The sequence below is a fragment of the Sphaerodactylus townsendi genome, linkage group LG04 (genome assembly GCF_021028975.2).
Source record: "Sphaerodactylus townsendi isolate TG3544 linkage group LG04, MPM_Stown_v2.3, whole genome shotgun sequence".
NCBI lineage: Eukaryota > Metazoa > Chordata > Lepidosauria > Squamata > Sphaerodactylidae > Sphaerodactylus > Sphaerodactylus townsendi.
The window spans coordinates 109,161,253-109,184,670 of record NC_059428.1 but is presented as its reverse complement, the minus strand read 5'-3'; the positions used below and the strand labels follow the sequence as shown (position 1 = coordinate 109,184,670).

The 23,418-nt window shown below is 39.6% G+C and overlaps 1 protein-coding gene across 24 annotated transcripts in view; it reads right to left on the bottom strand.

Annotated features, from left to right (window-relative positions):
• The window catches only part of DOCK9 (dedicator of cytokinesis 9), a 172,488-nt gene that overhangs the window by 78,969 nt on the left and 70,101 nt on the right, over nt 1-23,418 (bottom strand). For all 24 annotated transcript variants that reach the window (XM_048492439.1, XM_048492445.1, XM_048492455.1 and 21 more), the window contains exons 4-15: nt 21,183-21,265; nt 19,407-19,476; nt 17,200-17,295; nt 15,117-15,251; nt 12,594-12,768; nt 10,882-10,949; nt 3,562-3,636; nt 3,330-3,470; nt 2,464-2,667; nt 2,259-2,381; nt 842-924; nt 362-484 (exon numbers count right to left, since the gene is read on the bottom strand). In XM_048492439.1, coding sequence (XP_048348396.1) covers nt 362-484; nt 842-924; nt 2,259-2,381; nt 2,464-2,667; nt 3,330-3,470; nt 3,562-3,636; nt 10,882-10,949; nt 12,594-12,768; nt 15,117-15,251; nt 17,200-17,295; nt 19,407-19,476; nt 21,183-21,265 — 1,376 coding nt within the window. The remainder of the gene's footprint in view (nt 1-361; nt 485-841; nt 925-2,258; nt 2,382-2,463; nt 2,668-3,329; nt 3,471-3,561; nt 3,637-10,881; nt 10,950-12,593; nt 12,769-15,116; nt 15,252-17,199; nt 17,296-19,406; nt 19,477-21,182; nt 21,266-23,418) is intronic.

Sequence of the window (23,418 nt, the reverse complement as noted above, 5' to 3'; positions counted from 1 at the left end):
CCTGCTCCAGGTAGGTAACTAAAGATAGGTAATCTGTGCTGTTGTTGAGACATCATATGTAGGGAATGCCTTCTCCAAAGAGAACTGTCCCATGTCCTTTGTCTTGGTCTTTGGTGTAAAGCAAACATTACTTCTTTCCCTTTAAATCTGTTTCCTCAGGGTAGAATATAACCATTAAGTGCTTAGGAGATGAAGGTGTCAGAAGAGGTGGGGTGAAGAACCCCAGAATAATCAGTCAGTGCACTGCTCCACACAGGTCTCAGTTTAGAGACAAAATGTGTTCATATGAGCAGTAAACAATCTCTATTCTGGGTAATACATATTAATACATTTGATCTGTGGTAAGGAACAAGATACTCACTTTCTGAAATCTGCCAACAGTTTAAGCATGTCTTCATTGGAGAGTTTATTACTGTCTTGTTTGTAAAGTGCTGAAAATCGTGCATTTTTGTCCAGTGTTCCAGATGCATCCTTAAAAAGTGACCTGACAGATAAATTCTTATTTAAGAACCTTGGTACAAAAATTTCACAATGCAACAATAAATGCATGGGTTGTCTTCCTGAGCCCCATTTAACAAGTATTGTCCCAGTCAATGGAGTGAAACATGTTACAAAAAAGTTACAAAAAAGCCAAAAACATTTTGACTACCATTTATGCAAAGTATTGGTCTGTTCTTTTCCAAATTCTGCAATTCAGACTTAATATAGTATGAATTTAGCCTTATCATCATTACGTACAAAAAATAAAAACTGTCGCAAATTTCAAACTGAGGCGAGACCAAAGCAAACCCACTTAAACAAATCCACTTTGAAGAATTATAAGATGAGCCTTAGTCATTACCTTGCTGCCCAGGCAAATGGCATTCTGTACTGTCCCAGTCGCTGACATGCCTGCTTAGCATTTTTCAGAACTTTCTGGGCAACCTATATAAGAGATCACAGAAATAACTGGAAGTCACTACTATAAATGACACCCCTGTAGAAGCAAACACAGACTCTACCCCAATATGCAGCCATTTGAGGGCCAAATCATACCCACAGATATATATCCTTCAGCATTCTTCCATACCAGGAATTTTCTCCTGTTTCCCCTACGTATACATAATTTTTTGTTTGACAATGAAATCATGATGATTGATAATTCTTGCTGGAATTTTAGGGATTGTGGATGATGTCATCGATACTAAAAATATCATCATAGGTTAGCCCCATTGCCTTGACTCACCCAAAAAGGTCCAGCAGGGTTTTCCTGATCTTAGTCTAATACAGTGAAAACCAGCTTTCTACTTTACATTTTTACCATAACCAGTGAAGTCATGTTTAAGAAGCATAGCTTCAGATTCCACACGACCAACTATTTTACATTTTTCCCCAGTCTCCTTTGCGAACAAGTACATAGGCTGAACTGGACTTTATCCCTGAAAAGGGATGGAAGTATGGCATAGCGTCTGGAATGCTGGACTAGATTCTGGCTGAACCCATCTCACTGGCTGACCTTGGCCCATTCACTCTTTCTGCCTAGCCCATCTCTTACTGGGCTATCAAGAAGAAAAGGGGAAGGAGAACCATGTGGGGTTCATGAAGCTGATGAAGAACATGGGGAGGAAGGTGGGATAAAAACTGATAAAACTGATAACTGTCCTGACTGTTTACACCAATTTTTGTTCCATTGTCTCTTTCTACTGCATTCATTGCTGAGTTCATTGCCATAGATTAAAACAATGGTTTGGAGCTTGGGAACAGACTGCATCTTATGTACTACTTCTCTTTTCCTCCCTCCTGCTGCACACCCGTGTCTTCCACTTTCTGGTTCGTCCCCAAAATAATAATATGCCCAAACTGGAAAACTGCAATTAATATCTTGCCTTCAAATGACAGTTTTGTAAGCTCAAGCTGATCTATAATTTTTAAAACATGGTTCAGAAGCAAGTTGACAGTCAACAGTTTTCCAGTTATAGCACAAAAACAGTGTGTAGTCAGAGGAAAAAAGGAAAGGCAAGAGAAAATTCATGTTCACAGGGTAGGGAGGGAGAGCACATAGCACAGATCATGACTCAGATGATCCATTTGGTGTGAGATACCACATTGCATTTGCTCCCCTACTTCAGAACATGGCTTTGGAAATGTTCAAATATGACATAGATTTGTACCTTGGATATATGTACCTAGTTAACTTGAGCATCACAATGTTCAGCTGAATTATCACATTCCAAACAGTTGAGTTCATCCATCTCTTAACCATAAGGAAAATATCATACCTTTGAAGAATCAGAACTCTTCATATATGGTTCAGCACAATGAGTAATGCTCCCCTGCAGGACCTTTTCTATTCTAGCTACCAGGAATATATCAGGATGTGGGCACATTACGGAGAATACTCCCTGAAGAGAAATGAGAGTGAATTGAAAATAGGGGTCTTTATTCTGCCCTAAAGGTTTAACACAGTAGCTTCTTCAAGCTTACCTGTTTTGGGTATTGTAGCATAATCTCTGGAATAATGTCCTGAATCCGATGTAGGCAATCACTGCTGCCATTCAACAACGGATGAGATGAATTAGATATCATGTGTCGCACTGTGCCATGATTTAAATCCACATGGAAGTCTGAGGAAATCTTCCGGTTATGTTTAATGTCAAATAGGGACAGTGTGATGAAAAATGGCTCTACCTGCATGTTAAAAAGAGACTTTAAATACGGCCAAGCAAATAACGCAAAGTGCTGTTAGATACATGCTTTTGTAAGCTTTGGGAAGCATGGAACGAACAGAATAATCCCTACCCTATACATTCCTATCCAAGGATTCTATTAACTAAAAATGTCTTCATTAGAGGATGATTCCCTACATAACTTACTGGACATCTTTAGCATTATACTTTACAAATGGAAGGAGTAGACATAACAAATCATTTAAAATATTTTACACCAGCTAAAGACAGATTGCAGTCTATGAGCAAAATGTTTATTGGAACACGATATGTCTAATTTAAGCACTTGTTTTTCATTCACTGAAGTGGCATTGAAGACACTTCGAATTCAGATAACACCCTGCATGGTAAACTGTTATGATCAGCTACAAACTGTCATGCTTCTTCCTTAACCTGCCTCTTTTCTCTTTCCCCTCCAATAATAAGAGCCATCCCACTACTCATTACCAGCATCATGAAACTTTAAAGAGAATTCTCTTGATGTAATTAAATTTCTCAATATTGTATCCTCAGCAATACTTAATCATGTGACACTATTACCAAAGATAGTCATAAAATATTGGGAATGAAACGAATTCATTATTCCAGCATTAGGGGGATTTAAGAAATCTCAAAAGTGTTTACATTTGTGGTTGGTCCCTCTTCATTCTCAGCTACACAGCTTTGTAGATTGAAAGACAAATCATGGCACTTCACCAAAATTTTCTTTCCACACTTCTCTTCAAACGGTTTTACTTCAGGCTCAATACCGGAGAAGTCCAGTTTCTTTGAAAGGGGGGAAAATAGCAAAATATCAATTTACGGTTGGGGGGAAGGGCAAAAAAAATATCAATTGATTCCTTTTCATTAATCTAACCTGTGCATCTGGATCCAGTGCAAAGAGTTTAACCCTGCTTTCACTTTTGAATTTAGTTTCTGAATCCCTGGAAGCCTGCAAAATAAAGAGATAATACTTGGAAATTATTATTATTTTACAGCGTATCTGAAAAAGGAAGTCTTTTGGCTATTAATACACATGAATAAAAGGGAAAGCACCACTGCTCTGACTCTAGGCTACCCTTTACTTTCTATTCCCTTTTTTCTGCCACCACTCAGAGCATCACTTTAAGATGGACCTCTAAACGCACTGTCTACTTTATTCAAATTTACTGTGAAATCCCAGTTTAGGGACAGGCCCTTTTCTATACAGTTTCCTAGTTCATGGGAAATAGATGTGAAAGGTTAGTAAGGTCCTCTTTGCTATTCTATTATTTCACACCGAAACTATTTATTATGAAACACACATAATCAAAGCGTATAGTGCACAGAGCAAGAAGATTGTTTCAGAGGTTAACATACAAACTGCTACATATGTACCACCTAGACATCTAGATTAATTGTATTGTATCTCAATACTTAAGCGTATCCTAAATTGTTAGTTGTAAGCTTTGCTGGAGGACCCAGCATGCTAGGCTGGTTAAAGTTTCAGCCTAACCTGGAAAATCCAGGGTCAAATCCCCATATGCCATGATAGCTCACTAGGTGACCTTGGGCCAATCACATACTCTCAACTCTGATTCTGGCTAATATTTAGCTAGGATACTGCCAAGGAATACCTGGGTCATGACGAAAAGGCAAGCGATGGCAAACTATCTCCCAACAAAAATAAAAACAACTCCCCCCCTCCCCCAGTTTCTGTTCAGTATTATATTTTAAACAGCAACATCTCTAAATTTAATCTCAAGCAATTTCATTGTATGGATCAAACAAACAATGGGGCAGCCAAGGGCTAAAGCAACATTCCTACAAACATGAGGAAAATCTGAGGCAATAAATTGAATGTATTGTCGAAGGCTTTCATGGTCAGAATTAACTGGCTGTTGTGAGTTTTCCAGGTTGTGTGGCCACGGTCTGGTAGCTTTAACTCCTAATGTTTTGCACACATCTATGTCTGGCATCTTCAGAGGCATGTCATGGCAAGATGTGTATGCACTGCACAGGGAGAAAGGCATCTTACTGTAACATGCCTCTGAAGATGCCATCCATAGATGCAGGCAAAACGTTAGGAGCAAAAACTACCGGACCATGGCCACACAGCTCGGAAAACCTACAACAGCCAGCTTGAAGGGGTAAAATAGCTATAAACCAATGCAAAGTAAAAAGCATGGTTTGCACATGCACTGGCTTCTCTAGAAAAATGAGCAGAGGAAAGTTTTTTTTTTCAAGATTGGTCAAAGGACAAAGAGGAGTCAATGATCAGGGGAGCTGGAGGAAGTACGGGGGGGGGGGGGGGGGGGGACATTTGAAGGACCAACAGGGAAACTGGGATTTTCCTTGCTCTGTATCATGGGCACCTCTTACAAAAATAAATTTCTTAAATAGTGCTTTTTCATGCATAGATGTTAAACAAATTGACAAACCATGATGAATAAAATGCGTATTTGTGATAACATATGGCACAATCAGCTCCATGCTTTCCCCTAGCAGCTCTTTCACAAATCGCTCAAGAAATCTAACTTGGCAAATTGCTATCGAGGTGCTGCTACTGGTCATAAGAAGGGATCTCACTTGCTTCCTAGTCCCTATCATTCCTTTCTCAGGTCAGTCCCACCTGGATTGGTTTAATTCAAGGCAATCTGAAATAATTATTTAAATTATGGTATCAATAATTAAGGGAAAAAGAAGGTCCCCTTCAAAGATGACTCCTTAGAGATGCAGGAATAAACAATACAAGCAACTTAGGATCCCCAGTAGGAAGAAAAGCAGAGTATAAAGGAAGTAAAACTTTTTTCCAGTCTTGGTGCTCTAGCAACATAATTTGTACATGCAATGATAAACGCAAGATTAGCTAACGGTAGAGAAGGTAAACAATCACAGTGTTTGAACAAGTCCTTCAAAATGTATTGTTCCATTTCCTGTACGTCCCTTCTTCATCGCACATTTCGTTTGTCTCTCCTTTCTTCCTTCAACAGAATTTCCTAGAAACAAACTTAGACGCAAGTCTTCCCAGAGGATAGCTGTGGAACATCTGCTGTCCTGAGGCACACCTTTGTTCATATTGTGAAATGATGAAAGCTTAAATACAGCAGAGCTTGAGAGGGTTAACACACACAAGGTGAAAAGGAGTCAACAGAACAGGGAGAAAGATTAAGGAAAAAATTCTGTCTCTTAGAAGGAAATGAGTGATCTTCTCTTACTGAGTAGTCGTGGGAGGTGAAAAGGAAGTACAAAATTGTTGAGAACAGACTGTTAGCATAACAAGGCATGCTTCTCATTTGCCAGTGTCAGCATGCAGTTCAGTTCAGAATGGTTCTCTAAGAATAGGGCCTATTTCTGTAACACTGGCAGATTCGTTATTTTTGGACTAAAATATAACTTTCCTCACCAACACACATCCTGTTTATAAGTATTTTGGCTCAAGAAGGGTAAGGTAAAAATAGGCTGAGTGTAGGAGACCTGGGCACCACCTGAAACTAGGATGATACTATGAACTAAGTAAAGTTAGTACTTCTCTTTAAAAAGAAGGAAACAGCCCTGTAAGAAGCAAATTACTGTAAGAAGCAAATTACTGATGGCGATGTTGATACTTAGTATAACTTTCTAGAAAATGATTGAACAGCATCTGTGACACAGTAGGCACCCACACTTAGTATCAATATATCTAATTCTGGACAGGGCCCTAGAAGCAGATGCAAAAACCTGCACAATGAGTCAGATCCACATGGGGAGGACAGAAAGAGAGAGAACGCACTGCCACTCCTCACCCAGCTTTCCCAATCTTCCCCGGACCCTCAGTTGCCAAAAGCAGGGGCAGCATGCATCCACACCATCCCACACGCAGTCAACGTGCACACTGGGCAGCGATGCCACTTTTTGTCAACTAGGGCAGAATTCAAAATGATGTGGATGGATTAGAGAACTGGGCCAAAACTAACAAAATGAATTTCAACAAATATAAATGTAAGATTCTACACTTATGCAGAAAAAATGAAATGCACAGATATAGGATGGGGGCACCTGGCTTGACAATAGTACATGTGAAAGGGATCTGGGAGTCTTAGTAGACCACAAACTGAAAATGAGTCAGCAGTTTGATGCAGAAGCCTGGTGGAACACTCTTCCTCCAGCTGTCCGGGCCCTGCGGGATCTTGGTGAATTCCACAGGGCCTGTAAGACTAAGTTGTTCCACCGGGCTTTTGGAGTGCCCAGCTGCTGATCGAGGTGCCCCTTCTATTCCTCTGGTTTCGGAGTCCCCCTGTCATCTAGGGGACCCCCTTTTGTTCTGTTTCCCCCTCCTTGGGAGGGTTTAATTGGGGTTATTGCTGACGCCATTTTTACTGAATCTACCACTGTGTTTTACATTCTTAAATTTAAATTTAAACTATTTTAATTTAATGGGGTTTTTGTCTGTATATATTGTATGTGGAATCTATGTTGTGCACCGCCCAGAGCCAGCCAGCCAGCCAGCCAGCCAGCCAGCCAGCCAGCCAGCCAGCCAGCCAGCCAGCCAGCCAGCCAGCCAGCCAGCCAGCCCGCCAGCCCGCCAGCCCGCCAGCCCGCCAGCCCGCCAGCCCGCCCGCCCGCCCGCCCGCCAAGCAGGCAGGCAGGCAGGCAGGCAGGCAAGCAAGCAGGCAAGCAAGCAGGCAAGCAGGCAAGCAGGCAAGCAAGCAAGCAAGCAGGTAAGCAAGTAAAGGCAGGTAAGCAAACGCCGAATGCAATCTGGGCTGCATCAATAGGAATACAGCGATTAGATCAAGGGACATGATAGTACCTCTGCATTGGTCAGACCTCACCTGGAATATTGTGTACAGTTCTGGGCACCGATATTCAAGAAGGACATTGACAAGCTGGAATGGGTCCAGAAGAGGGGGACCAAAATGCTAAGAGGTCTGGAATCCATGCCTCATGAGGAAAGACTTAGGGAGATGGATATGTTTAGTCTGGAGAAGAGAAGGTTAAGGGGTAACATGATAGCCATGTTTAAATATTTGAAGGGATGTCATGCTGAAGAGGGAGCAAGCTTGTTCTCTGCTGCTCCAGAGACTAGGATAAGAAGTAACAGATTCAAGGTACAGGAAAAGAGATTCCACCTAAAAACTAGGAAGAACTTCCTGACAGTAAGGCCTGTTCGACAGTGGAATACGCTGCCTCAGAATGTGGTGGAGTCTCTTTCTTTGGAGGTTTTTAAACAAAGGCTGGATGGCCATCTGTTGGGAATGCTTTGATTGTGTATTCCTGCACAGCAGGGGGTTGGACTTGATGGCCTTTGTGGTCTCTTCCAACTCTAGGATTCTATGAATTTTACTTTGCAGAGCCTGGCAGGCACAGCTCTGCCCCCTTTGTCAAAACGTGCACACATAACCAAAAAACCAGGATCAAACGACAAGCTGTGGATTTGCTGAGTGAGAAGAGGCGGAAGTACAAGCTTGACCTAGCTAGGTCCATCTTCACTGCAGCCTGGGTGAAACTCAGTAGCAACGAGGGCACAGAGAGAGAAGGGGCTGGAATTTCTCTCCCAGGTAAGTTGAGGAGGTGCTCAACTTGCATTAGGCAAGTTTGATTCTGCATAGGATAAAGGTACTGAAAATAAAAAGTAAATAGCAAAGATTTGACTAGTGTTCTGAAACCCTGAAGACGTTCTAAAAATAGAAGTAAAGTTTACTGTAAATAGCAACAAAGGATATAGCTTCAGAAGACAGAATAGAAAGCACATATGCACAAAAATAAAAAGAGAGAAGCCAAACTAGTTCCAAAAGTTCAAGGGAAAAGGTACAGCATTCATTGCACCACCTGAAAGGAGAAGCCAAATCCTTGTGACTGTCCACATGTCTAAGGCATAGTCACTATTTAAAAGTATGCTCCTATGCATTTTAACAGCATAATTTAAAAGCACTTTATAATAATTACATTAAGGAATTTTAATTGTTTATTTACCTTTACTTCCATACTTTAACAAAATGATCTGGCAAATCATGAAGATAATACAGACAATACATGCCATTGTGCCACCTCTAGTCTGGGCATTTCACATTACAGAAATTAGCGACAAATTTCCACATGATATTTAAGCTTTTCAAATTTTCTACAGATGCCATGTTTGTCCTCAGTAGAAGGAGGAGGAAGGGGTTAACTCACTCATTAACTCACTGATGTGGAGTGTTGACACTGTATGCTGTTGTGAGGCCTGGGCTCTGTTGGTGGGTTTTTAGTCAGGTCTGTGGAGAGGTGTATAGGAATGGCACTTTTGATGAGTCCATTTGGACTAAACTTTTGATGAGAGTCTGAATGGCTGCTGTAACTATCTGTCTTTCATGGACAATTGTTTTATGGTTTTATTGTTTTATTGTATTTATTGTTTTATTGTATTTATTGTATTTTGGAATGCCAATAAAGGCTATCATCATCAACTCACTGATGGGATGATAGCAGGCTAAACCTTTATTGAAATAACCTGGCACTAGACAACTTAGCAATGTTGGGCCAAGAATCAAGCTTAGCAGTTCAAGTGAACTGAAATCTACCTGAAGAGCCAGGCAGCAAACCAAGGAGGAAGCTGTTGTAGGAGAGAATCTGAAACAGACAGCAGATTAGGCATGAGACTTTACAGTATCCTAGTGGCTCTTCACTCTCCCAGTCATGGGAAAACTTTGAGGGAGTTTAGCCCTCGAAGCTTTTAAAGGCTGCCTTCTCCCTTAGAAGGTCAAGAGTACCTCCTCCTGTTTAGCTCACCAGAGTCATATATATATACATTGTATAAACATACAGAAAAATATGAATTACAACTACTCCCTGGAGAGTGTACATGCAAAAAACCCCAAATATTTGTTTAGGATATCAATATTTTGCACCTTCAGATTAAAACATTCATGAGACAGCTTACACAACCAAAGAATAAAACCAGATACTCAGGACTGAACAAGTTAACAGCAACACTATAACTTTGTTCTGACTGCAGCTTGAAAAAGCCCTGTTCTCTCTCCTTCCTTAAAATGATTAGCCTCTGGGAGAGTCAGAGAGGGGAGGGGGCAGGCAATTGTTGTGAAGGTAGGCACATTAGAGGAGATATTAAACTGACAGTCCCAGATAAAGAGAAACATTTTATTTTGGCAAGAGGAACCTCAAAAAAACAACAATAGTATTCCATAAAGGAATGTCATGAACAAATATGCTTCCCTACTCTGATCTTCATACTTTGAGCCAGGGATGACCACAACCTTTTGGACAAGTACCTTTTATTTTTATTATCGGAGCAAGCTTAACACCCTGGCTTCTCAATTGTAGGCATGTTCATTATTATACCCTAAAAATCCTACTTTGTCTGAATGCAGATAGTATGAGAACTGTTCCATTTTAGATCAGGCAACACTACATATTAAAGTGCCACTAAATGTCAATGAAGACATCCACGGTCTGTAGTTACTGAGTCAGAAATCTGGTACTAGAAATGAGAGATCTGCCATTCCTTGCTTTACAGTTTGAATTCCATAGATCATTTAAATTAAAACCTCATTCTAGGCCACCTCATTACATTCTTCAACATATTATATAAGGATGGAAATATTTAAAGCACAAATTAATTTCTCCATCTAATTTAAGACAATGGATCTCTTCCATTGCAAGTGGTGTAAGGAGGTCACTTCTAAATACAGGATTATGTGATGGTGGGGGGAGAGCCTGATTGGTGTGAAAAAGTCTGTATGACAGAAGTTGAGTGATAATTTCTCCCTCATATTTAACACATTACAAAAAATAGAATCTAGTTTGCATTAGGAATATGTTTGTAAATGAAATAAAGAACAGGAACATGAATGACCCACATCTCACCGTGACATGCCTCTGAAGATGCCAGCCACAGATGCATGTGAAACATTAGGAGCAAAGCCTACCAGACCATGACCAGTTGATTCCAGCTGTGAAAGCCTTTGACAATACACTGAGCATACATGAACTTCTCCAAAATCCACTAGTTTTCAGGACTACTTAATATTAACAAGTGTATCACAAATTTCTCCTCTATTCTAAAACATGACAACATCTGATTACATGTTAGCATCAATGTCACTATGCTGGGGGGGGGGGGGGGAAGCTGTTAGAAGAAAAAGTAAATGGAGCTATGACAATGTAAAAATGTCTTCATTACAATTAGATCTCATCATTTCATCACTGATTCACATTCAAAGGAAAAACAGAATCGTACCTTGGCAATGTCAGGAAGATAACTATCTAAACTGGATGAGGAGCTGTCCATCTTGCTTTGTTCATCATCTGGAAATTTTAAAATGAAATAATGATAAACCACTGGTAACTTTAGGGAGTTTACAGGTTTAAACAATCTAGCAACTTTGGCTATTTGTTAGAGAGACAATTGCTACAAACGACAGTATAGTAATCAGTGCCCCATATTTTCAAAACTGAAGTCAGAAAATCTTGCTTGGTATTCTTCAGTTGTAGCCATTCCACAATGGACTGCATGAAAATAGCAACCACAGTGGTGAGTCAGGTTGCTTGCTCATAACTGAAGTCCTTCCAGTGGCCATCTGCACAGTCATACAGGCTTTGTGCTGGTGCAGATGTAACTCCAGAGAATTTTAGAGTTGGAACATTAGCAAACTAGTTCACCAAAGGTCAATGCTAGTGTCTCCTCAAAAGAAAACACTGCAAAGTACAGGCTGGCCAAAATAGCATCTTTTTGTCCTTGGGGTGCAGAGGATAATGCAAGATGAACATACAGGCTATTGCCCAGGTGATATCCATTATATAGTCATCACAGATGCTGAAGTAGAATTTCTTTCAAGAAAGTTGCAGTCACAGTTCAAGCAGAGTAAGCCCAAGGAGGATGTAGTAGTTTTGCCAACTAATAGCACAACACAAAAGCAGACCGGGGTCCCCAAGTTTGTTGCACATATTTTGTTGCGCATACAAGCACTGTTGGAACACTGAAAACATTAAGAAAGCACCAATACAAAATAGCTGCCATGGGGCCTGGAGTCAGTCGCAAATATTGTGGCCACTGCAAGCCAAATGTGCTCCAATGATGAAATAAGCTGTTTTTGAATGCGTATGCCATGCAGATGCAAAGGCGACACTTCAAGGGCTCTTCTGAAGTCCCTCCTACTCCAGTGAAATGGAAGAGAGCCAGGTTTGGCTGTTTGTTTTGGAAAGAGACAAGCAGGAGCTATGGAACACATTGGTGGGCCCTATGTTAAGGATCACTGCAGTAGACACTATCCACTACAAAAATATCTGATAGAAGTATCTTCCTTTGGTCCACTATGGCAAAAGGTGAGATTCTGATCATTACAGAACTCTTTATGTGAAGGATGTAAAAAGAGAGCCCCTGTTTAATATCTGGGGTATGTAGGGTCATCATGCTGTCAACCTTACTACAAATAAAACCTCCAAGAGAAGATGGAAGGATTAAAAAGTTTTTGCTACTATGGTGAGGTCAGGAGGAAGGGCTATTTTGACTGTGAGAAAGAAGCGAATGAATGGCAGATTGTGCCAAACGATATACAATATCTAGGAAAAATGCACTGACATAACAGGGACCAAGAAGAGCTATTCCAAAGGGGAGGTAACAGAGATCATAACAGATAGCAGTCTGGAAAAGTTGCTCATTAATTTGGACAAAATGACATACTCCAAAACATGATCACTACTTTAGGTAGAAGGGTTATGTCTAAGACTGAGTCAAGATTTTCTGAAAACACTTAATCAAGTGGTATGAAGATACAGAAAAGGGCTGACGTAGGTCGTTGGAAGATGAAATAATATCCAGGTTCTGGAAGATGAAATGACATCCAGGTTTATGTTTAACACACACAGTGATGGTGTGAGTGGCAGCAGCAAAACTTCAAATTTATTGAATAACTCTGTCAACATCAGTAAGGAAAAATAACTTGTATTTACCCTCATGAGGGTCTCCGTTTCTTTTTTCTTGCATTGCAGCTTCAAAATTTAGTTGGAGAATTTTGTTTAGCGTTGTTATCCACTCTTCCATTTCTATTTCACTGTCTGCTGCCAGAAGATAGCTGCTCTTGTCTTGCATCTTGAGCTCAAAGGCAAAACGTCGGACTTTGTTGTTCTGCGACAGATTAAAAAATACTGCAGTATTAGCCACAACACCTAGGTTTTTCTTCTCGCTTTCCTTATCCCTCCCCCATCTTTCTCTCTTTCCGTCTACGCACACAACGAAATACACTGAGAAGGCATTCTTGTATTAAGAGTTAAACCCCTATTATGGAAGCCACACTGAAAAAACAAGTTATATTAAACAGAAAGAAATGGGCACATTCAACTTATTTCAGCAAGACTACCTTTCAGATGAGATATTCACTTTTAAAAAAATCTATCTGCATTAGTTAAAATCGACGGCGTATCACAAAAAGAATCTTAGCTCTTTTTCTTTTCCTCAGGCTGGAGGGGAATTATGTAACATTAGCTTTAGGAACTTCTAACTATGCTAAGAAAACCTCCTCCAACCCATAAAGTACTGTGCTTTTCTATAGTGATCAAGATCTAAGTGAAAACGGGTTGTGTGAGTGAAAGGCATTATCAGTCAAGGACATGAGCAGAATGAAAGACGCAGAACCCTGGAAAATCAGTGGTTTAATTAATTTTTATGTGGGAAAGTCAGATTAATGGAATCTTTACAGGGTTCAAATGAAAGGTAAGGTCTAGATAAACAGGATCTCCTTGACCTTGCTCAAGCAGGACTAAGCTACACACCAGGACTCTGTACAAAACCACTAAAGTACATATCTGCATCTACCCCTGTTCTCTAAACACAATACTGCAGTTATTTCTCAGAGAAGCCACATTCTCTGCAAGCCACATTCATTGCACAAAATGTGGGGGGAACATACAAACTAGGGATACAGAAACAGTCCATAAAATGGTTGTTGGGGGATTATAGGAACTATATTGGGAAATATGGTTTGGTTTTTCAAACACATTAGATTTCACACATTTTATAACAGTTCTTTAGAAGTTCATGAACTAAGAATACAGCAGAGCTTAAAAATACACTTTTATCTGCACAATAATTTAGGCTGGATTTTGCTTCATTTAGATTTCCTTAATTGGAGAACTTTTAGCCTGCCTCTCTCCCACAAGGGCCTGAGGAAAGACAACTAGTTAAAACATATTTATAAAACATATGTAACACAATACAATGACTGATCAAATTATCATCAGCTGGAGCTCTCACTTGAGGAGACCCTCAGACTTAAGATCTCCAGCGGTATCCCGAAACATTAAAAAAGTCCATACCATATCACAGCAGCAACAATTGAAAATACATGACAATAGGCCCTGACTGCTTTTGCTTGCCTGAAGGTTGAAATGACCAATAATGCCCTGATCTAAAGAGCACAAGTACCACACAGAAACAAAGCAGGAGAGGCAGTATGGCAGATGGTTCCCAAGCCACAAGGACTTGAAAAACTGAATACCAGCACTTTAAACCTGGAAATACACAGGTAGTCAATACAGTATTTGCTAAATATGAATTGTGTATGCAGCAGCTACCTCCAATAAGAACCAGGTCATTCCATTTTGTGCTGGCTGAAGTATCTGGCTTGTCTTCAGGGCAGTGGTATACCGTGGTTAAAAGCTCAATAATTCTTCCTCTAACTATAATTTCACCCTCTAAATGGAAAAGCCTGCTGACAGATCTAAACAATAATCCATCCTCAGATGGAGATTGTGTACCAGAACAACAAAGGCCAAGTTCCCCAGGCCGAAAACCAGACTGACAGAGTCAAGGGCAGTTATGTTATCCAGGAAACCCTGGAGATGGATGCTACAGTGCAGAAATAACTGCCAGAAAATCTGAAAACTCAGTTGTTTCCAGGTTCATTCCATCAACACGGCTACATAAGATTCTTTGAACAGGCTGCACAATCAACACACACAGGCAAACGACCCCCTTTTTGGCACTTGCTGCTGGCAAGGCTTTGATGCAGAGCTTATTTTATAATTTGCTTCAAAAGCTTTCTTAAAAAAATAATAAAAAGTTAATATTGTAAAGGTCAAGTGAAAACATTTGGGAGGGAAGCTACGGCTGTAATGAAGCTCCCACAACTAAAATCCCACACAAGAAGTTATGCAAAACATTTAACAGCACTGCTTGTACTCCTATTAGATCTTTACACAGCTCTAAATGGTCTGCTCTCCACAACCAGTCTTTATTACTTGACTCAACAGATATATAACCTAAGTCATTATAAACACACAAATAGCTGGCTCCAATATGACATTTAGTGGCACATTTTAAAAATATTACCCCAAAACACCAAAAAACTGGTTAAACTATGCACACATTAATGTTAGTACACAAAATGCTATGGAGAGATAATAGAGCATGCAGATTAAGCAGTCTCTATGTGTCCTGAATAGCAAAGTATTAAAAAGAATAAACAGTATATTTACCTGGACCACCCCCATGCAGGAATCCAGAAATATTGATCCCTTTGGTTCTTTAGATATTTTTTCATCTTTGTAGAAATTGAGATTATATGATCCATCACCAAGTTGGAGTAGATGGAAAAATCTTCTTTTGAATGACTGGGGGTGAACAATAACATTGTATTAAAAATGATAAAACCCAAAGAACAATACTGAATGTTTGTAGGCTAAGATCCAAAAAGTTTCCTTGGAACATCCAAGGTTTTATGACCATATAGCAGGGTTCTTTATATAACCTCCAGTCAGGAGACTGGTTTCTTTTTGCAGTCCCTTGTCAATGCAAACAATGGTTCAGCATGATGCCTAACAACAAATCAGGGAAGCATTTCTCTCCCTGAGAACTGAGATCAAGCTGACTATAGCTTCAAAGGAAAAGATCAGGAGATGGGAGGTTGTCAGAGGTGCCAGGCAGACTATCGGGTCTAGCAGTTTAAGGTTAAAAGAATCCGAAAGGATACATTCCATCTTGTAAGTGCAGACACAAACCCTATACAGCTATGCCCTATAGTATATAGTCTTATTGATTACCTGGTTAGTACCAGGTTGAATTACTTGTTAATGACTGGTTTTACATGGTTAGCACCACAACTGATTGGTCAAGTTACATCACTGGTCAACTAGAATCATGCCAATGTGGTTGCCGGGCATGGGATTCTTCAGTCTAGCTTTTACCGTCTGTATTACGTCTAACTTTGGGACACTTCTTGATTCTGGGTGGGCCAGGTTGACCAGAATACCTGTTTGGACTTAAGGTTCTGAAACTATATAGGATTCAGTGTTTCCAGGTAACATCTAGATTTCTTAGGTTAGATATTTATCTTTATCATTTTATTCTTACTATTCACTGCACTTTTATTGTATATTCCTGAACAATCTTTTAATAAATCACTTTAATTATAGTTTGCAGTGTTCTTCGGTTTAGGGACTTCAGTCTGAATACAGTACTTTAGCCCATATTATTTATTTATTATCATATTTATATACCGCCCCATCCCCTGAGGGCTCTGAGCGGTGAACAACAGATTAATATCACATAAGCAATAAATAATTAATATAAATAACATCCTTAAAACATAAAATTACAGCGTTCTACAAAAACCACTTGGCGTCCAGTATTAAAACTATCGATAAAATCCTCCCAAAGAGGGGGACGGTAGATCTAGATGTCACAGCTCCCAGGGTGTTAAAAAGGGAGAGGCAAAGAGGGCGCTCACCATCAATGGCTGGCCTCCCCAAAAGCCAGGTGGAACAACTCGGTCTTACAGGCCCTGCGGAACTCTCCAAGATCCCGCAGGGCCCGGACAGTTGGAGGAAGAGTGTTCCACCAGGCAGGGACTACCAGAATAACTGTTTTTAGGGACTCACGTTGTAAGATGTCCTATCTTGCAGGGCTGACTTCTTGATCTTAGGCTCATTCCGCACATGCAGAATAATGCACTTTCAAAGTGCTTTCAATGCTCTTTGAAGCTGTGCGGAATAGCAAAATCCACTTGCAAACAGTTGTGAAAGTGGTTTGAAAACGCATTATTCTGTGTGTGCGGAAGGGGCCTTAGACATGGGAGGGCCAGAGGCTTGGTCTCTGGCTGACAGTGATACCACACGGTTTGTGGACTCCCACTTCACCTCCTCTAATTTGCCTTGACCAACACGTCACCCTTCAGAAAGAGCGGCTGAGATTTATCTTGGCCCCCGTTGCTGACTGGGGTGGGGCAGGCTCAGCACTGGCATCCAGTCCAGCATAGGGCTGGGCTGCCCAGCTGCCAGCACGAGCGAGTGACATGCCTGAAGGAGTGGGCAGGCTGGATCATCCTGCACTTCTTTTTGCCCAAGTGCCAATGGGTTGGAAGATTGGGAACATTACTGATCAACTGGGACAAGCTGCTGTCAGTTTCCAGGAAGCTGGAAGTTGGATTCTGGTCATCATGCTACGACAGGTCACATAACAAAAACTGATGCTGAAATCAGTAACAATTAACGTTTGTATAACAAGACACATCATTGCAATCCGTTGGGAGTTTGTAAATTTAATGGAAGAGATTAACCATACCCTCATAGTCACGCTAATAGCGCTGTTCATGTTGCCTTTGTACAGCCATCCTTGTTTCGTAATGCCCCCCTTCTGAGATCCTAGGGATGCTGCATCCTATTTTTTTAAAAAGTAAAAACAGTGTTTGAGTCCTTTACTTATACATGCTTAGATGGTTTTCTAAAAATATCAAAGATAAAAACCATGACTAAGAAGATAAAACCATGATTAAAAACCTTACATCATGCTAAGAGAAAATAATTTGTATGTCATTTTAACAGAATGTTACTTGCACCTGTTTTTCCCTGCATAGTCCTGATGCTGAAGCACGCTACCAGAAAGAGGGCTGAGGTAATTAGTTCTCCAAGTAGTAGAAAACTACTAACATTCTGCTGAATCGTACAGCACATGCCATAAATCTCCACAGTACTGCCTGTACCCCTTTACGAAAAGTTCTACTCATATTTTTGATGTGTCAGAAGTACCATAAGAATAGTAACATACAAGTCAAGTTCTACCAGCAGTGCTGACACCAACTTCTGACAAAGAATTTAATGTAGACATCACAACTTCTGACAAAGAATTCAATGTAGACATCAATTAAGAGTTCACCATTCAAACTTCAACCCAAACCAAACCACCAGGTATTCCAAAAATGAGTTAAAAAAATCCCACCACCCCTCTCACATGAACATTGCATCAGAAGACTGTCTATTCACTTCTCTGCAACCTGTTTGATACTCTTTGATGTTACTATTGTAGATCACACTGCGCAGCTTTTACATGTTTTTCCTTCATCGCATAAGACAGGGTATGAGAATCAGTCGTCTACTGTGAACTGCGAATGCACTTCAGACCAAAACATCTGTTAAATGAATAGAAGGCAACGGATGCCAATTATGCAGTAATTTTACAATAGAAAGCTGTTTCCTGGTTCTTGGAGATCAGGTCATTTCCCCATCCCAGTTACTTACAGGGCATGTTTCTAATTGCTTTTGAATCAAACAAAAACCCCCACTGAATCCTGATATGATCATTGTGCCATATACAACCTATTAAATAAATGTCCATATTCTGCATTAACAGATCACCTTTTCAAATGTTATTTGTTTAGCATTTGCTATTATACTTCCTCTAGTTTCAGCTCCAGATTAGAGTAGTGTACTTTAAGGGATTCACACCAAAATAAACATGCAGTTTTTCACATTGTGAAAGTACTAGTAATTATTTCTTTCCCTTCCCCTCCTGTTCCCAATATATTATAGTTTCTGCTGCTGACTGGATTACGTTATGTGTCATAGGCTTGAACACTCTTCTCCCGTGACACTCTGATGTGAGATGCCAGCCTGCCAGTCTCTGGACTAATTGTCACATACCTGGCCAAGACCTACAACAAATCAACAAAAGTACAGCACAGTGGTATCCAGAGCCATCACAACTTTGCCGGCTTACAATAGAGATAACAACCGACTCTCCCTGCTGTGCACTGTGGTGTACTTTTAACTAAAATTAATATGGACCACCATGTGTGCCACACAGATTAAACCGAATGCCTAATAAAGAGCCAGCTAGTGGACTTGTTTTGCTGTAAAGTTTGCTTCAAAATCCAGGACAACCTATCAGCAGGACCACTTTCCCCCATTCCTACTTTTCTAACACAAAATGTTATATGAAGTAGAATAAAAATGCACCATAGAAGTCAAAATCTGATAAAGGAAGAGGAGTACTGTATGTTTAAGAGTTAGCTCCTCAACAATATCTACAGCATTTCTTCAACAAACAAGGCACCTAAGCCTGAAAAGTAGATATTACTAGTTAGGACTCCTGTCCTGTCAGCAGCTGCATAATAGTTTACCACCATAAAGCTAATCTCTCTGGGTTATCACCAGCCCTTCATTCATTTATCTTTCATTCTGATCCAGGGTTCTAGATGGAATCTTAAAGGGAGGACCTTTTTATTCCCAGTAAGCTCAGTGAATGAACCTGATCTACAGGAGCAAAGGAATTAATAAAGCAGGGTAACAACTGAAATTAATGGGAAATCTTTCTGAGGATCAGAGTTTCATGTGTATCCAAAGACTTCCAGTGCCCAATACAGATAGTGAAACATCACACAACACATTTCAACTTACTTCAGTGTTCTAGTAATTCCCATCACAAACATTTATTTTTTACTTTGCTATTTTTGTATCTGAACAGCAAAGTGAAGCTAGAAACCATACACTCACCTCATCTTTATCAGCTTCTTCATCAACTTCATACACATGAACTGGGAGTTTTTCTAACTTGGTTCCTTTGCTATGGAGGAAAAAAAATCCCAAATCTGGTAACAAAAACTTTTGTACCAAAGTAGTTTCACAAAAAAATGGCGACAGCTTTTCAAAGCGCAACATGCATGAAAAAAACATATACACGGATGTGCCCACTATTTTTTGGAAAATGCACACCAAGAACAAAACTACCTTAACATCCTTTTTAGAAATGTAGTTAATTCAAGAATTGTTTGGATCTCCTCACTGAAAAGTTTGTTGGAAAGAGGTAACAACATACATCAACCACAGTTATGGGGAAAAACAGAAGAACGTTTGGGACATATCTTCCACGTCCTGAACGGAAGGACAATTTTTATGCCAACTGATTGACCACATTTACCATTCACATCAGTAAAAGGTCTGTCTGGACTTTATGTTAAATGGCACTACCCCTACAACACAGCTATGATTTCATTCTTTTTGGCCTCCCCACCCCAGGACTATCTCCCACCTGAGCATCAGGCAATGGGCCATTACATGACCAGCTGCCAAGGTCCATCTGGCATCATCTTAAAGGCAGTGCTTGAACTTTGAACTCTGCACCCCCTTGGAGGTGGGAACCCTGAAAGACCCCAAATCCTCAACAATCTGGTTATCTATGATTTATGAATGCAGGTGTCTGAGTTAACTGGAGTTAATTCTACACACACATATATACAAGCACAGTCCAAGACTCTAAACCCAGACTAAGTATTGGTTTACAATCTCAGATTGTGGGGGGAAACCAACTGCAATTAACTCAGGCATTTCTATTTGTATGTTGTGAGAAACTGAAGTAAGTTTTAAACCAGGATCCCTTCATCCTATTTTCCCCCAATGCATTCCATACAAGGGGGAGGAAGGAAGAATAAGGCATACATACTCTAGCCCAGCAATGAGACAGGTTCACACACAACTAAACATGATCTCTGAATGCATTCAGTGATCTATTGATATTTAAAATCTTAACTTGGGGCAGTTTTGAGATGAGATTTGAGCCTAAATTGTTCACTCATAGAGTTGCCCTAAGATTTAGCACTATTTTGTCATTTTAAAAAGTTTGCGCCAAAAAATATGGGAATAAGACTCCATCAATGTGCCACTTACATTACACAGTACATGTTACTTCCCTGAAACCAAGGAGGACCATACATGCATTCCAAGATTTCTGTAGGTATGCTCTTCCAACTGCAACTATTCATACTGTTTCAACAGTTGCACTGCCAAATCCCTTGTATTTTAGGAGACCATTTCCCCATATTCTTGAAATTACAGTAAAAAGAAATTCCTCCCAAACCCTACATGTGTAGCAGTTCGCTTTACAGGTCTTCAAACTTCACCTTCATTTAAAGATCTGTAAACATGTTTTCCCCCTGTTAAGTCACAGCTGATTTATGCCAACTCCAGGCAAGAGATGTTCAGAGGACATTTGCCATTGAATGCCTCCACATTATGACCGTGATAGACCTTGGAGATTACCCATCCAAATTCTAGCCAGGGGGACTCTTCTTAGCTTCTGAGATCTGACAAGATCAGGCTAGTCTAGAGATGGCCAGGTCAGGGAGTAAACATGCTAATCAGCATTAAAAATGTTGTGATATCTCAGTGGATGCTAAGTTTCATATTTCTAGTTTTTGACAGAATAAGTAAGCCAAAAGTTAAGAAAACATTTTAGGCAGATGTACAGGATACATACTAGAAAATTAGACTCACTTGGGAAGCTGTCGAAACTCTCCTGAGTAGTCTTCATACTTATAATTGACAACATGCCAGTCAGAGTTGTATGTTTTAATGCACTTTTTTAAAAGGAGAGAGCATAGAGTACAAAGGTTGAGCAGAAATTCCTTGCATAAAATACACTTTTCTCATGCAGCGAAAGTTCATTTTGATTAAATTGCAATTTTTATACAGTGCTAGTTAAAGAACACACACTATCATGAACTTTAAGCCTACCATTTTTTAGAAACAATAAAATTGTAAACCAAAAGCTCACTCATGTTATTCTAACCATTCTAACATTCCAGCAAACATTATATCATGAAAGAAATGGTTAGATCATATGGCTCTATTTTTAATCTGATTATAAAAACGTCTTAACCTTAAGCTTTGTGCTTGAAGCCATCCCAACACTGGGTCAGAGGAAATACATTTGCACTCCACCCATGCTGTACTAACATAACAGTTCTCATTTATTTTGGCTGTGGCGTTAGCTTATCTTGTGAGTTCGGTCAAAAACATTATACAACAAGGGTTATGTCAGTAACTAATTGGTAATAAAAGTTAATTTAGCAGCTCTCATAGCTAGCTTTGTTCACAGGCTACACTACAAGATGAACCACCCAACACAGGCTACACAACAAAGATTTTCAAAACAAGGTTTTCAATTTTCAGTTGTGAAGTACTGAAAAACAAGGCTATAGTTTAAAAAGAGAGAATACTGGGATTTCACATTAGTGTCGAAATTAATAAATTATTGCTTGGATCTTATACTATACAGCTACATATACTAGCTGATGCAGCATGACACCCTAGGTTCTTGAGAAGAACCAAATTTGTATGAAGGCCAACACTGGCTGAAATCTGGTGGCTGTGGTTTCATAAAATAATAATATTTTATTTGTATGCTGCCCTCCTCCTGCAAAAACAGGGGTCAGGGCAGTTAACATAAATACAATAAAATAGCATAGAACATAAAAGACAGAATTAATACATTAAAATACAGAAAAATACAACATTATAAAAATGATGCCTGCGTAATATGGCACTTAGGTTACAAATCTACTTCCAGGGGTAATAAATTTATTGCGAGATGGCAATGACAACTCTCAGTGTACTTGTAACGTATTAGCATGACATGTAACCAGAATGTGGAAAGAAACTGACAGAGGATAGTAGAAAAGGAATGAATATTATCAATTCAGATTTTTAATTCATGGAGAAGTCCATAAAGATGTAAAGTGATATAACATTGCTGTCTTTATTTAAAATAGAAACAATTAAACCAAATCTTAGATAAGTGTTATCTATATCTGTCAGTGATTTAAGGAATTTGAAATATTCTTAGTTGTATCTACTGGATTTGAAATATTCTTAGTTGTATCTACTGGAGATCATAGTACAAGGCTTAAGACCAGAGCAATTTTTTATTTATGAAACGAGGACTCATTGTTCACACATATTTATACCGGTTGTAAAACTATCAGTATTGTTTTGTTCGTTTTTCATAGAAACAGAAACTTAACATGACACAATATGTATTTGCTTATAAGAAATAGCCAGATTTTTGTGTCTGTTTTTATTTAATAAGAATTTGGGTGGGAAAATGAAACACTATAGGTTTGAGTTGAATGTGCAGTTTGCTAACACTAAATATGCTATAAAGGCAGAGGAATTCACAGAAGTAGTGGGGTTCCACATACTAGAGTTTTCTGTATCAGATGCCATTTTTCTTGCTGTGAAACCGGGGAGCTTTAAAAAATCATTATAGTGCTATAAGTTGTATTGTTATAGCACTGTATTGCTTCACAAGTAAAAAAAATATTTTGTAACATCTGGTCTGATTAAGAGTGCCGGTGAGCTTGAAAGGCTGTACACTGTTCTGTGCCATTTCTTCTGTCCTAATTAAATGTATTATGTGGATTGTATTCTTGGCTGTTTGAATTATAGTGCTATAACCCACTACCAATGCAACCCAAAAGATTTGCAGTGGCACAGTGGGAGAGATTGTAGGTGCAAGGGGCTGAAGCAAAGAAAATTATGCATGGCTAGTACCTTTGAAAATGATCACCTTCCCATCCAGATGGTCTGGTAAGGGACTTAAGCTATAATCTTGAAAAAAAGATCTGGTAAAAGCACTTTGGGAGAAAACATATTAAGGGTGGGGGAAAGATGACTAAACCATCATACTGTGTGGTTGCCAAAACAGAAGAAAACATTTTAGCTCACAACA